Consider the following 15,312-nt stretch of genomic DNA (forward strand, 5'->3'; position numbering starts at 1 on the left):
TTAAAGAAACTGTCCAACTCTTTTCCAAAGTGTCATTGCTAAATTTTACATAGTACGCAGTGAAAGATGGTCCACATCCTCAGTACAGTAAACTTTGTAAAATGTAGCTATTCTAATGGGCATGCAGTACTATCTTATAGTGATTTTAATTTCCATTTCCCTGATGACTAGAGATTTTGAGCATCTTTTCACGTGCTTGTTGTCTTTCACACACCATCTTTTGTAAAGTATCTCTTCAAATCTTCTGTGCCCTTTTTCTTAGTTTATTATTATTGAGCTATAAGTGGTCTTCATATAACTTGATCTAACTAATTTGATATATGTGTTGCAAAGGTTTTTCTTCAAGTCTATAGTCTGCTTTTGATTTTCTTGATCTTTCAAGCACTGCAACTTTTAAGTTTCTATTTTAATTCCAGTTAGTTAACATACAGTGTAATATTACTTTCAGGTAATAATTAAGCAAACACTTAACCTACTGGGCCACCCAGGTACCCCTACTGAGGATTTTTTTAAAAAGACTTATTTATTTTATTATTTGAGAGAGAGAGCAAGAGCGTGTGCATGCGCACACAAATGTGCACAAGTAGGAGGGGCAGAGGATCCCAAGCAGACTCCATGCTAACCAAGGAGCCTGATGCGAGGCTTGATCTCACAAGTCTGAGATCATGACCTGAGCTGAAGTTAAGAGTTGGACACTTAGCCAGCTGAGCTACCCAGGTGCCCCTAGTATTTTACTGAGGATTCTTGCATCCATGTTCATCAGGGATATTGGCTTGTAGATCTCTTTTTTAGTGGTGTCTTTATCTGGTTTTGGTATCAGAATGATGTTGGCCTCATAAAATGACTATAGAGGTTTTCCTTCCTCTTCTATTTTTTGGAATAGTTTGAGAAAAACAGGTATTAACTCTTCTTTAAATGTTTGGTAGAAATTACCTATGAAGCCGTCTGGTCTTGGACTTCTGTTTGTTGCGAGTTTTTTGATTACTGATTCAGTTCCTTGGCTGGTTATCAGTCTGCTCAAATTTTCTATTTCTTCCTGTTTCTGTTTTGACATTTTATGTTTCTAGGCATTTATCCATTTCTTCTAGGTTGTCCAATTTGTTGGCATATAGTTTTTCATAATATTCTCCTATAATTGTATTTCTTTGGTGTTGGTTATTTCTTCTCTCTCATTTGTGATCTTGAGTCCTTTCTCTTTTTTTCTTGACAAGTCTGGCTAGAGGTTTATCAATTTTATTGATTTTTTTTTCAAAGAACCAGCTCCTGGTTTCATTGATCTGTTCTACTTTTTTAGTTTCTGTATCATTTTTTCTGCCCTCATCTTCATTATTTCCTTCCTTCTGCTGGTTTTAGGTTTTGTTTGTTATCCTTTTCTAGCTCCTTTAGGTGTAAGCTTAGGTCGTTTATATGAAAATTTTCTTGCTTCCTAAGGTAGGCCTGCATTACTTCCCTCTTAGAACCACTTTGGCTGCATCCCAGAGGTTTTGGACTGTTGTGTTTTCATTATCATGTTTCCATGTACTTTTTAAATTTATTTCCTGGTTGACCCATTCATTGTTTACTAGCATGTTATTTAACCTCCATGTATTTATGATCTTTCCAGATTTTTTCTTGTGGTTGACTTCTTGTTTCGTAGCATTGTAGGTATGTGCACAATCATACCACATGCGAGGTATGATTTAATCTTGAATTTGTTGTTTTGTGGGCTAATATGTGGTCTATCCTGGAGAATGTTCCATGTGCACTCGAAAAGAATGTGCATTCTGCTGCTTCAGGATGGAATATTCTGAATATATCTGTTAAAGTCATCTGTTTCACTGTGTTCTACAAACCCACTATATTTCCTTGTTCTCTGTTTAGATGATCGGTCTATTGGTGTAAGTGGGGTGTTAAAGTCCCCTACTATTATTCTATTACTATCAATTAGTTCCTTTATGTTTGTTATTATTTTATGTATTTGGGTGCCTCTATGCTGGGTGCATAAATATTTATAATTTTTGTATCTTCCTGTTGGACTGTCCCCTTTTAAATTTTCTAGCATCCTTTTTTTGTCTCTTGTTATAGTCTTTGTTTTAAAGTCTATTTTGTGTGATGTAAGTATTGCTACTCTGGCTTTCTTTTGACAACCATTTGCATGAAAGATGTTTCTCCTTCCCTTTACTTTCAATCTGCATGTGTGCTTAGGTATAAAATGAGTCTCCTAGGGCGCCTGGGTGGCTCAGTTGGTTAAGCGACTGCCTTCGGCTCAGGTCATGATCCTGGAGTCCCTGGATCGAGTCCCGCATCGGGCTCCCTGCTCGGCGGGGAGTCTGCTTCTCCCTCTGACCCTCCCCCTTCTCATGTGCTTGCTCTCTCTCATTCTCTCTCTCTCAAATAAATAAATAAATCTTTAAAAAAAAAAATGAGTCTCCTGTAGGCAGTATATAGATAGGTCTTATTTTTAAATCCATTGTTTTTAAATCCATATGTGTTGTGATTGGAGCATTTGCTCCATTTACATTCAAAGTAATTATTGATCTGTGTTTATTGCCATTTTATTACTTGTTTTGTGGATGTTTCTGAAGATTTTCTCTGATCCTTTGTCCTTCTCTTTCATGTTTTGCTCATTTTCTTTAGTGATATATTTGGATTTCTTTCTCTTTATTCTTTGCATGTTTATTAGTGGTTTTTTTATTTTTATTTTATTTTATTTTTTAAAGATTTTATTTGTCAGAGAGAGAGAGAGCACAATCAGGGGGAGCGGCAGGCAGAGGGAGAGGCAGAAGCAGGCTCCCCGCTGAGCAGCGAGCCCGATGTGGGGCTCGATCCCAGGACCCTGGGATCATGACCTGAGCCGAAGGCAGTTGCTTAACCGACTGAGCCACCCAGGCGCCCCAATTAGTGGTTTTTTATATACTGTTACCATTAGGTTTGAATACAACCTCTCCTGCATAGCAGTATATATTAAGTTGACAATTGGTCAAGTTCTCCTCCCTATGTTTTAAATATATGTTATTATATTACATCCTTTTATATGTGTGATTTCCTTGACTGATTTTTTACAGAAATATTCATTTTTACTGCTTTTGTGTTTCCTACCTTTATACCGTCACTTTTGGTCTTTCCTTTCCACTCAGAGTCCCCTTTAATATTTCATGCAGGACTGGTTTAGTGGTCATGAATCCTTTAGTTTTTGTTTGTCTGGGAAACTATCTCTCCTTCTATTCTGAATGATAGCTTTGCCAGGTAGAGTATTCTTTGCTTCAGGTTTTTCCTATTCAGCACTTTGAATATATCACAAGCACTGAAACTTTTAATGTTTGATAAACAATACATAAATTATTTCCTTTTTTGGTTTGTGTTTTTTGTGTTCTAAGAAATCTTTGTCTATCCCAAGTTGCAAAGATTTTTTCCTATTTTTTCCTGTAGAAGTTGTACAGGTTTAAATCTTACATTATAGGTCTAAAGATCCACTTCCAGTCAATTTGTCAGTATGGTACAAGATATGGAAAAAATGCTTATTTTTCCCAATATGAATATTTACTTGTCCAAAAACGTGTTGAAAGATTTTCTTTCCCTATGGAATTTTACTTGTTGAAAAATCAGCAAATTAGATATGTATGGGTCTATTTCTACACTCTGTATTCTGCTCCATTAATGTAAATCTATATTATCTATCCTTTTTATACTACCAAACTAGCTTGATTTCTGCAGCTTAACATTAAGTCTTGCACTTAAAAAGATTCTTTTAAATTACTTTGACTATTCTAGATAGCTTCCTTTTCCATTTCTATATAAATTTTAGAAGTTCAGTGCATCTTCCTAATGTAGGGAAAAAGAAAGTAAGAACTTAGAAAAAGAAATAAGGGATATGTTTTTATCAAGGTTGCTAAATATAAAATCAAGAAACAACAAGACTGCATTTCTATATTAGCAACAGTGAAATAACAATGATCACTGAAACTTACACTGCATTTATTCCAGGCACCATTCTAAACTCTTTATGTACATTAGCACATTTAATATTTATCACAAGCCTACCATTTGAGTACTGTTATTATGCTCATTTCACATATGAAGAAACAAAAGTGGAGAGCAGTTAAGCAATTTGCCCAAAGTCACACAGATTATAAATACTAGGTCTAGAATTAGAAATCTAAAAAATATGATTCTGAGGAATAAATCTAACAAAGCGTGGAAACATTTATGGAGAAAAGTCACCAAATTCTCTGGAAAGACATCAATGAACATTCAAAAAAAAATGGAGGGATGTACAATGTTCAAAGACTGGAGGACTCTAAAGATGTCAATTATCTTCTAAGTGATTTATAAAGTCAATGTAATCCAATGGAAACCCCAATAGGTTTTTTTTTTTTGAGGACTTGACAAGCTCATTCTAAAATTCATAGGTAAGATGATCAAGAACTACCAAGATACTCTTGAAGAATAAGGTGAAGAGATTTACTCTATCAGATATTGAGCCCTGTGGTGATGACAAAGGAAAGAATAATAAACAGACCCATGAACAAGGCCCAGGAAACTATTTAAGCAAATATTCAGCTGAAGTTATTAGTATGTGTTAACAACTCTGAAGCCATTCTTTGTGTATTACAGGATTGAGCAAATAAGTAAACATGGTGAGACTAATCTAAACTAGGTATCTCATTCTTGAAGTAGGGAGACAATAGTATGAAAAGGGTGCTGGGTTGGAATTGGAGGTATTAGTTAAAATTTGTGGGTTTTTAACCACATGGAGACATACGCTTATGAAGCACACAGAGAGAAATATATTTATGAAATACACATACACACATATCCCAGTAATGTTCATTCAAAATGCCTAGAAGCAATGATGCTCCTATTAACAATGAGCTCATCTAATGCCTGGATATTGATTTCAAAATACCATTTCCCACTAAAAGGAACTAGGACTCACTGAAGTAGCCAATTGCAGCACTAAACAGGGAAGGTAAAGAAGATCTGAAATATCTTCAGCCAGAGAGTCAGGAAGTGTTCAAATGATGATAGGGATATGTCAAAGGCAACAAAAGCCAGTGTGAAAGGCCTCCTGCTAGCCAAACCTGGGAAGGTTGAACATAAAATGAAAAATAATAGTACAAAACCTATAGAATAAAGTAAGAATCTCTAAGACCATAGTGACATGAAAAAACAAGTACTAGGGCGCCTGGGTGGCTCAGTTGGTTAAGTGACTGCCTTCGGCTCAGGTCGTGATCCTGGAGTCCCGGGATCGAGTCCCACATCGGGCTCCCTGCTCGGCAGGGGTTCTGCTTCTCCCTCTGACCCTCTTCCCTCTCGTGCTCTCTGTCTCTCATTCTCTCTCTCTCAAATAAATAAATAAAATCTTTAAAAAAAAGAAAAAACAAGTACTAAATAAGCCATATACACCTAATGCACAGTATAACGAATATAGACATTATTATACTATAATTATGTAATATAATATATACATCACTACATCACCAATCATTACAATATATAAATGTATCAAAGTAGCTTGTTATACACCTTAAATTCACACAATGTTATGTATTAAATTTATTCAAAATGAATGAATGAATGAAGGACAGAAAGAAGGAAGTGGTGATAAGAAAAAAGTCCTTTTAATAAAATCCCAGCTAATAAGTGTCGAAGGAAGGACGGCATTAACAAATCTCCAATAAGGTAGCCATCACAGTTTAACAACAAATTTTGGCAATGGATGATAAAATTAAAGAGTGAAAAGTGATGAAGAATAGTCTATTTATATAGTCTCAATGTATCACCCTATAAATTAGTAACAGAGAAAAACAGTAATTGTACTGGGAAGAAACTTGGCAGAAACCACCTTAATTAAGTGATCAAAGTTAGTATCACCAGGAAATTGATACACTGACATCATGTGTCTCCTGATTTATCAACTGACAAAAAGGCAACACTGTTTAAGCTAAAACACCAGACACTCAAATTGAGACATTCTGAAATACCCAACCTGAAATCTTCACAAATGCAAAGATCACAAAGGACAAAGAATGAGGAAATGTTCCAAATTAAAGGACTCTAAAGAGACATGCCAAATAAATTAACCTGATACTGGTGTGGATCTTTACCAGAAAACATTCTCTTATAAAGAACATTACCACTTTTGCAATAGGTGAAATTTTTAAAAGGTCTATGGATTAGATAATGGTATTGTATGAATGCTAATTTCCTGATTTTGATTAACTGAACTGTGCTTAGGTAAGAACATCCTTGTTCTTAGAAAATACACACTGAGTTTTTGTAAAGAGGCATCGTGCCTGCAACTTACTCTCCAATATTCAGGGGAAAAAGAAAAAATAACTACCCACCCCCTCAATATAATCAGAGAGATAATGAAGTAAATGTGAGATGATGTGAATTGAGGAATCTGGATAATTCTGGTTATAAGGGAATTCTTTGTACTATTCTTGCAACTGAAATTATTTCAAAACAGAATTACTAAAATACTATAAACTTTAGAATATAAGTATATATCTTTGTCAGGGTAACAAACGATTTCTTTTTCTTCTTTTTTTTTGGAGACACTTTTTTTTTTTTTAAGATTTTGTTTATTTGGGAGAGAGAGAGCACTAGAGAGAGAAAGCGAGAGCACAAGTAGGGGGAGCAGTAGGCAGCGGGAGAAGCAGGCTCTCTGCTGAGCAGGGAGCCCAATGTGGGGCTTGACCCCAGGACCCTGGCATCACGACCTGAGCCGAAGGCAGGCGCTTAACGACTGAGCCACCCAGGCGCCCCAGGAGATACATTTCTTTATTATCAGCATTTTACCAATGCAGAAACTGGGATATCCAAGAGGTTCCACAACTTGCTCAAAGTCACACAGCCAGTTAAATGATGAAGCTACAGTTCATTAATCTGTGTCTACCGAACAATGAAAATAATGATAAAGAAAAAAAAACTTGGTTTTAGTCACTGATTCATTCATTCAGTCTTTTTTTTTTTTTAATAGATTTTATTTATTTTTTGACAGAGAGAGACACAGCGAGAGAGGGAACACAAGCAGGGGGAGTGGGAGAGGGAGAAGCAGGCTTCCCGCGGAGCAGGGAGCCCGATGCGGGGCTCGATCCCAAGACCCTGGGATCATGACCTGAGCCGAAGGGAGCGCTTAATGACTGAGCCACCCAGGCGCCCCTCATTCATTCAGTCTTGAACTGAATTCATTAATTCAGTTCCAAACACAGTTTTCAAGGTTACTAAAAGCAGACCTAGATCCTTTTGGGGGAAAAAATCCACATTTTTTCAGGTCACCTGCAAAAGTGGGTTTCTTGGTAATTTGTAACAGCTTCCCAACCCCTATCAAGCAGTGGTACTAAACTCTGGCTTCTAAACTAAATACATTTTCCTTGGCTTTGTAGCTCAATGGCCTATGCTAACAGCTAATGATTTTGTTTAATGTATAGGCCTTTCTCTGAATTCAGCAGTGATTTGGCATATTAAATAATACGTAAGTGTCTATCCCTTTTTATAACCTTTCTTGTTCCTAACGTACTAACTTCAACTTTAAAAAAAAAAACTTATTATTTTTTAATTAACATGTAATGTATTATTGGTTTCAGAGGCAGAGGTCAGTGATTCATCAGTCTTATATAACACTCAGTGCTCATTACATCACGTGCCCTCTTTAATGTCCATCAGCCAGTTACCCCACCCCACTCCCCTCCAGCAACCCTCTGTTTGTTTCCTATGATTAAGAATTTCTTATGGTTGGTAACAAAGGATTTCTTAAGCAAGACATAAAAAACACAAATATAAAGGAAATGGCAAACAAATATGACTAAATAAAAATACCATGACAAGAAAAAACCAGTAAGCCAAAAAAATGGAAGAAACTATTTGCAACACATATAACCAACAAAGGACTAGTAGGTAGGATATATATTTAAAAATTCCCGGGCACCTGGGTGGCTCAGTTGTTAAGCATCTGCCTTCGGCTCAGGTCATAATCACGGGGTCCTGGGATCAAGCCCCACACTGGGCTTCCTGCTCAGCGGGAAGCCTGCTTCTCCCTCTCCCACCCCCCTGCTTGTGTTCCCTCTCTCGCTGTGTCTCTGTCAAATAAATAAATAAAATCTAAAAAAAAAAAAAATTGGGGCACCTGGGTGGCTCAGTCGTTAAGCGTCTGCCCTCGGCTCAGGTCATGATCCCAGGGTCCTGGGATTGAGCCCCACATCGGGCTCCCTGCTTGGCAAGAAGCATGCTTCTACCACTCCCGCTCCCCCTGCTTGTGTTCTCTCTCTCACTGTGTCTCTCCGTCAAATAAATAAATAAAATCTTAAAATAAAGAAAAATTCCCACAAAAAGAAAACAAGAAAAAAACAAGAAACCAAACACAAAAAAATGGCAACAAAGTTAGAGAAAATTCGTAAGGGAGAATGGCCTATAAATAAAAACATGTTCAACCTCACGGGTGATCAAGAAAATCTCATAGCATCATTGTCCATAATAGCCTCAAGCTAAAACAACCCAAATGTCTATCAACAGAGGAATGGATAAACAAACTGTGGTATATTCATACAATGGGTATCTATACACTTGACAGTACTGAGAATGAATAAGCAATAGCCACATATATAAATATGGATGAATCACAAGTCACAAAAGATGAAGAGCATGATGCCATTTACATAAAATTCTAAATAAAGGAAGAAAAAATGTTTAAATTAGCACTTAAGGCTGCATAATACGTGGTAAGAAAAACACAAGGAAAAAGCAGAAAAGCAAAAGTGATTACCATCACTTTAGACTGATCATCTTGGGGCAGGGAGGGAGGGAACATACAAAGAGCGCTTCTTCAGGATGTATAAATATATTATTTCTTAACCTGGGTGATAACTACATGGGTGTTAAGAAATATATTTGCATATTTTAGAAGCTTTTCTAACAGTATAATGTATATCACTAAAAATGGACAGAGTGCTTACGACTTAACCCTAGGAGCTGTAAAGAACCTTTAAAAAAAAAAAAACAAAACAGATAATGAGGTAGGAAAAAGTCAGGAGAGTGGTACTGCAGAAGCCAAGAGAAAAAAAGAAGGGAATAGTGAACCATGTCAAATATTAGTGAGAAGCAGAGTAAACATTCACATAATACTCAAAAAAGTATTATTATTCTCTGTTGATGAATGAGTTATCTTAAGATGTAGACATTACTTTGCAACGAGATTAAAATAATAAAAAAGGATGTTAATATTCTGATATTTTATATTCAGAAAGCAAAATTCTTGAACATATTTTTAAAACCTCCTCCTCCCACCGTGTATGACATTAATTACATCAACAGTATATATTCAATTACTGGAATAAGTCCAGTTCTGCATTTAATAGCCATGTTTTGGTAAACTTAAATGACAGCCTCAATTACTATCATGTATTACTGAAATTGTGATTACAAAGACCTTTCGGCTCTGCCAAATTGGACATGCTAAGTAAAGGCTGGTAACAAATATTATAACACAAAAATTTGGTTAGACCAAGACAAAAACTTTAACAATGCAGGAACATGAACTGAACTAGTCACCTGGCTTTTCCAGTTATAAATAACAAAAAGTTTTTACTTGAAAATAAAGTTACAAACTATTTTCCAGAAAATTCTGGACATTCAGTGAAGGATTCCTTTTTCTCACCTATAAAATTAAGATGGACTAAATACCACTTAAGGTCTCAATGAGCAGTATTTCATGGTGTCATTTGGGAAAGGGAAACCAATCACAATGGGTAATAAAATGTAATACTTTATCTAGATAATAAACCACACTTTTGAGGGTTGCAAAACCAAAAAGTATCATACATTAACCTAATGATATATCCAACTGAGCCATCCACTGCTTCTTCCTTTTTTGTTTTAAAAGTATAAATATACTGATAACTAATTTTAAATAAAAGAAAAAAAGCTCTTCAAAGCAGTATTTGCAGAGACAATTCAGAAGGCTGTATTTTTATTAATGAAAAAATGCAACTTCACACAAATTTAAGGTAGACAGGAGTTCTGATATTTAAAAAACCAAACAAAATAAAATAAATCCTCCTGTTTGAGTAGAAGAGGATTTCTATGGAATTATGCCATTTACATAAAGGGTACTAATTTAGGCCCTTGTTTTAAAATACCACTACTTGAAAAAAGTATTTCTCTCAAGAGCACGTACATCAATATTCTGTGGCTATAAATCAACACATTCAAAGCAATGTTAATATGTAAGACTATTAATTTGAAGCAAATGGTTGTATGGCTTATAAAAGAATGCGTAAGATTAATGCTAGAAAATAAATTTTTAACTCAATTTTAGATATTCATTTGTTTTGCCAACTAATAGAATCTACTAATATTAAGATTTAATTAATGGACAGAATCTGTTCTAAGACTTTTTTCTTTCCTTTAGAAATTCTGAGAGAATCCTAGAAGAAAAAGGATGATATACATGGATTAATAAACTTGTAACTTCAGAAAACTTGCTTTGTACCCAAAATGGAACTACTCACCAAAAGCAGCAGCCATAGGGGGTTCAAGGGATGGCTGTCCATCACCAGTAGGAAGGTCTAAACGAGTGAAGTCTCTGCTTTTGTCATTATTATATTTCACATTAAGGCTGGTGAGCTTGGAGAAGTCAATACGCAGAGTGCAGCATGCATTATAGATATTCTGGCCATCCAGAGCCTAAAGCATGTAAGAAAGGGACTGATGTTTTGCAAGACAACAACACTGATAAATCAAGTAGTCTCTACTTTGACACAGAGTGGCAATTAAGTGTAAAGCAGAGAGCAATGGACTAAAAGCCAAAGACCTGTGTTTACTTTTACCTCTGTCATTCACTATGTGAACGTGAGAGAAAGAAAAAGAAAATCTCAGTTTTTCACAATGTTATAATAATCCCTATCTTGTCTGTGGTAAGATCAAATGAAAGAAGAGAAATGTAAAAGCTTGGGAAAATATCATACATTATTGAGCATCGTACTAGCTATCATTATGATTATTTTGTCCACAACAAATGTTTAAAGATGATGTGATTTTATATTTCATCTTAATTTTTTAATATACTTTATATAGGTTAAGATGAAATAAAGCCTTTGTAAAGGGAATTTGTTAGAATCACAACATCTGAAGTTTCTATCTCGTGTTTTTTTCCTCTTGTAAATTTATTTTATAATAGTTTGAATAATAATCTGAGGGAAATTTTGTAGTCAGTTCTGATACAAGACCAAAGATCAGCAATCCCTCCCTTCACAATAATGAAAATTTATCAACCACTTGACTTCCACAAATGCTCAAATTTGTAAACACAGAAATCAGAAATCAAAACACATAAGAAAATGCAAATATACAAAAAACACTTTCAATAACAGTTACTGATGAGTACGTCATAATGGTATAAAATAATATATACAGGCAAAGGGTACCAGCAAATATAAAGTCTATATTCCTAATCAAGAGGTAGACAGTGTACATAAAACTACTAAAAACCTTAGTCCCTATCTTTGAAAAGAAACTAGAAATAATTCAGATACTGATACAAGACAGAATTAGGGTTAGGAATAGATCTCAGTAGGACATGGGTCAAACATAACCAAATTGAATATGAAATTTTATATCTTGTCAAAAGTCAAGCACTCGTGTACTTAAAAAAAAAAAAAGACAATATAAAGCAATAGCAGCAAACTTCCTAAAATGTAGTATCTTCACTAATTCAGAGCTCAACAAAATTCAATAGTAAATATGGTTACAAAAATAGTGAAATCAACCAATCGTTGGGCTAATTTAATAGAAGAAAATGAAGACACAAAGACAAAGGTAATTCTACTTTATTAGTCAGATTTTATCAGGAATACTGTGCTCCACTCTAGACTTTAAATATGACAGAAATGAGAGCCAAGGATCTGAGAAGTGATAAATGATCTGAAACCATTTCATATGAAGAAAGTAATTTTTAGCTTATTATTTTAAAAAGCAGATGGAACAGTGCATTTAAAAACAGTAAATTTTATATTATGTATACTATAATTAAAAACATAATGAACTGCAACAAGGGAGAAGACATGATGGCATTCTTTGGTATCACTGAAGTGACTGATTAACAAATGAAAAATGAAAAAAGATCATAATTACCATTTTGGCATAATGTGCATTCACTGGGTCAGCATACTGAAGCAAGGCTTGAAACTGATTATTCTTTGTAAAGGTGATAATCTTCAAGACTGTGCCAAATTTGGAAAATATCTGGAAAAAGTTCACATTAGGTTAAATCTAAGGAAATCAGGTTAAATCTAAGGAAAAAGTTGGCTAATGTACCTTTATAAATAAAACTCGATTCATGAATTCCATTTTTAAATGAAAATAATTTCCTCTATTAAAACTGTTGGGACAGGGACTCCTGGGTGGCTCAGTTGGTTAAGCATCTGCCTTCGGCTCAGGTCAAGATCACAGGGTCCTGGGATGGAGCCCCGCACCGGGCTCCTTGCTCAGCGGGGAGTCTCCCTCTCCCTCTGTCTGCCGCTCCCCCTCTTGTGCCCACTCGCTCTCTCTGACAAATACATAAATAAAATCTTAAACAAACAAAAAAACTGTTGGTACAAAAATGACTTACAACCATGCATGGCTTAAAACAGTGCCTGATATGGGCGCCTGGGTGGCTCAGTTGGTTAAGCGACTGCCTTCGGCTCAGGTCATGATCCTGGAGTCCCGGGATCGAGTCCCGCATCGGGCTCCCTGCTCGGCAGGGAGTCTGCTTCTCCCTCTGACCCTCCTCCCTCTCATGCTCTCTGTCTCTCATTCTCTCTGTCTCAAATAAATAAATAAAATCTTTACAAAAAAAAAACAAAAAAACCCCAGTGCCTGACACAAGTGCCTGACAACAGGCACTCAAGTATTTAACCTATTTTACAGTCTGTCATAAATGGCACAGTACTAAAAACATGATACTACAATAGGAATTAATTAGTGTTATGAGATAATGGTGTTACAAAGCATACAAATAAAGTGGAAGAGTCCTATGGATCAACTATTTCACCTTGAGAATCAGCATCTATTTCTCGAGATTTTTATAGGCAGAGAAACTCAAAATGTTCCTCTAGAGGCTGCTCTATTAATTCATTCAATATTCATAGAGCACTGTTCTAAGCCCTGGGAAATCAGTGGTGAATAACAAGAGTCTCTGCCCTGAGAAAGGATAGACCATAAATAAACAACATAATGTCTCATCATAAAAAAGTGTTATGAATAAAAATAAAAGGAAAAGGCATGAGAGTGAATTGGAATGCAAGTTGGGAAGGCGCAAGAATGGTCAAAGAAGGCCTCTCTGAAGTGTCTTTGGAAAAGAGGAATACACAGAGTGTGGGGAAGATTTCCTGACAGATCCCTGGCTACCAATGCTCTTAAAATACGTCCTCTATTCTACCACCACAAAGGTTCCTGGCCAGGGTTACTACAATGCACTTTGTTTTCCCCTGACATCCCAACTTAAATTTGGATCTTCCTAAGCCAGAAATCTGTCCTTCTACTTCTAAAAATAAAAAGGTAAGTATTCCCTATGCTGGTTAAGAATTTGCTATTATCGGGGCGCCTGGGTGGCTCAGTCGTTAAGCGTCTGCCTTCGGCTCAGGTCATGATCCCAGGGTCCTGGGATCGAGCCCCACATCGGGCTCCCTGCTCGGCAGGAAGCCTGCTTCTCCCTCCTCCACTCCCCCTGCTTGTGTTCCCTCTCTCGCTGTGTCTCTCTCTGTTGAATAAATAAATAAAATCTTAAAAAAAAAAAAAGAATTCACTATTATCAAATACTATCTATGAGTGTCCTTAATAGCCAAATGGTCCTCCCTTGTATTTATCACAAGGAGTGATCAATAATAAATACCCTATGGGTGCCTGGGTGGCTGAGTCAGTTGAGCGTCTGACTCTTGATGGTGGCTCAAGTCCCGCATGGGGCTCTGCACTCAATGGGTCAGTGGGGAGTCTGCTTTGGACTCCCTCTCTCATTCATTCATACATGAATGAATGAATGAATGAATGAATAAATAAGATCTTTAAAAAATAATAATTACCCTAAAGCACAGGAAACAAAAAGAAAAAATAGGTAAATTTTACTTCATCAAAATGTAAAACTTTTGTGCTCAAAAGACACTATCAGATACAGAGCAAAACAGCAATCCACAAAACGGGAGATAGTATCTATAAATCATACACCCGATAAGGGATTAAAACCCAGAATGTATAGACTCCTATAATTTAGCAACAAAAATAATCCAATATAAAAATCAGCAAAGGACTTAAATAGCCAATAAACACATGAAAAGATCCTCAACATCACTAATCATTAGGGAAATGCAAATAAGAACTCAATGAGATACCACTTCACACCCATTAGGACAGCTATTATCAAAAACAAACACAAACAAAAAACATCAGTAATAAATAACATGATGTCTCATCATAAAAAAGTGTTATGAATAAAAATAAAAGGAAAGGGATGAGACATATCAAGTGTTGGGGAGGGTGTGGAGAAAACAGAACCCTTGTGCACTGTTGGTGGGAATGTAAAATGGTGTAGCTGCTATGGAAAATAGTATGGTGGTGCTTCAAAGAAATAAAAAATACAATTAACATTTGATTCAACAATACCATTTCTGAGTATAAACCCTAAAGAACTGAAAGCAGGGACTCAAAGAGCTATCTGTACATCCATGTTCACAACAGCCTTATTTGCAAAAGATGGAAGCAGCCTAAATGTCCATCTACAAAAATGTGGTAAATACATACAATGGAATATTATTCAGCCTTTAAAAGGAAGGACATTCTGACACATGCTACAACACAGATGAACCCTGAAGACATTTAAGTGAAATATGCCAGTCACAAAATAACAAATTATGCATGATTCCACTTATATGAGTAATCTATAACAGTCAAATTGACAGAGACAGCAAGTAGAATCGTAGTTACCGGGGGCTGAGAAAGGGGGAATGGGGAATTATTCTTTAATGGATTTCAGTTTAAGAAGATAAAAACATTTCTGGAGATATGTTTGGTGATAATTGCAAAACAATGTGAGTGTATTTAATGTCACTGAACCACACACTTAAAAGTGGTTAAAATGGTAAAATTTATATGTATTTTAAACTCCTCAAAATTAAATAAATAAAATAAAAACTATCCTAAAGTCCACATACTATTTTTTGGCAAAATAGTCTTTAACATATTATCAGCTCAGAGTCAGACACTTCTTAGAGGAGATAACAGCATTCAACAAGATTTGTGGAACCAATTTGTCTTAGAAGGGCTAACCAAAAAATGTTATTACATAAAATTAGATAGTCT

At 35.7% G+C, this 15,312-nt stretch overlaps 1 protein-coding gene across 7 annotated transcripts in view; it reads right to left on the reverse strand.

The window, feature by feature from the left end:
* Positions 1 to 15,312, reverse strand: part of PTBP3 (polypyrimidine tract binding protein 3) — a 126,678-nt gene that overhangs the window by 27,516 nt on the left and 83,850 nt on the right. For all 7 annotated transcript variants that reach the window (XM_021691712.2, XM_021691713.2, XM_021691711.2 and 4 more), the window contains 2 exons: positions 12,112 to 12,222; positions 10,491 to 10,665 (listed from right to left, as the gene is read on the reverse strand). In XM_021691712.2, coding sequence (XP_021547387.1) covers positions 10,491 to 10,665; positions 12,112 to 12,222 — 286 coding nt within the window. The remainder of the gene's footprint in view (positions 1 to 10,490; positions 10,666 to 12,111; positions 12,223 to 15,312) is intronic.

Source organism: Neomonachus schauinslandi, chromosome 13 (assembly GCF_002201575.2).
Source record: "Neomonachus schauinslandi chromosome 13, ASM220157v2, whole genome shotgun sequence".
Lineage (NCBI taxonomy): Eukaryota > Metazoa > Chordata > Mammalia > Carnivora > Phocidae > Neomonachus > Neomonachus schauinslandi.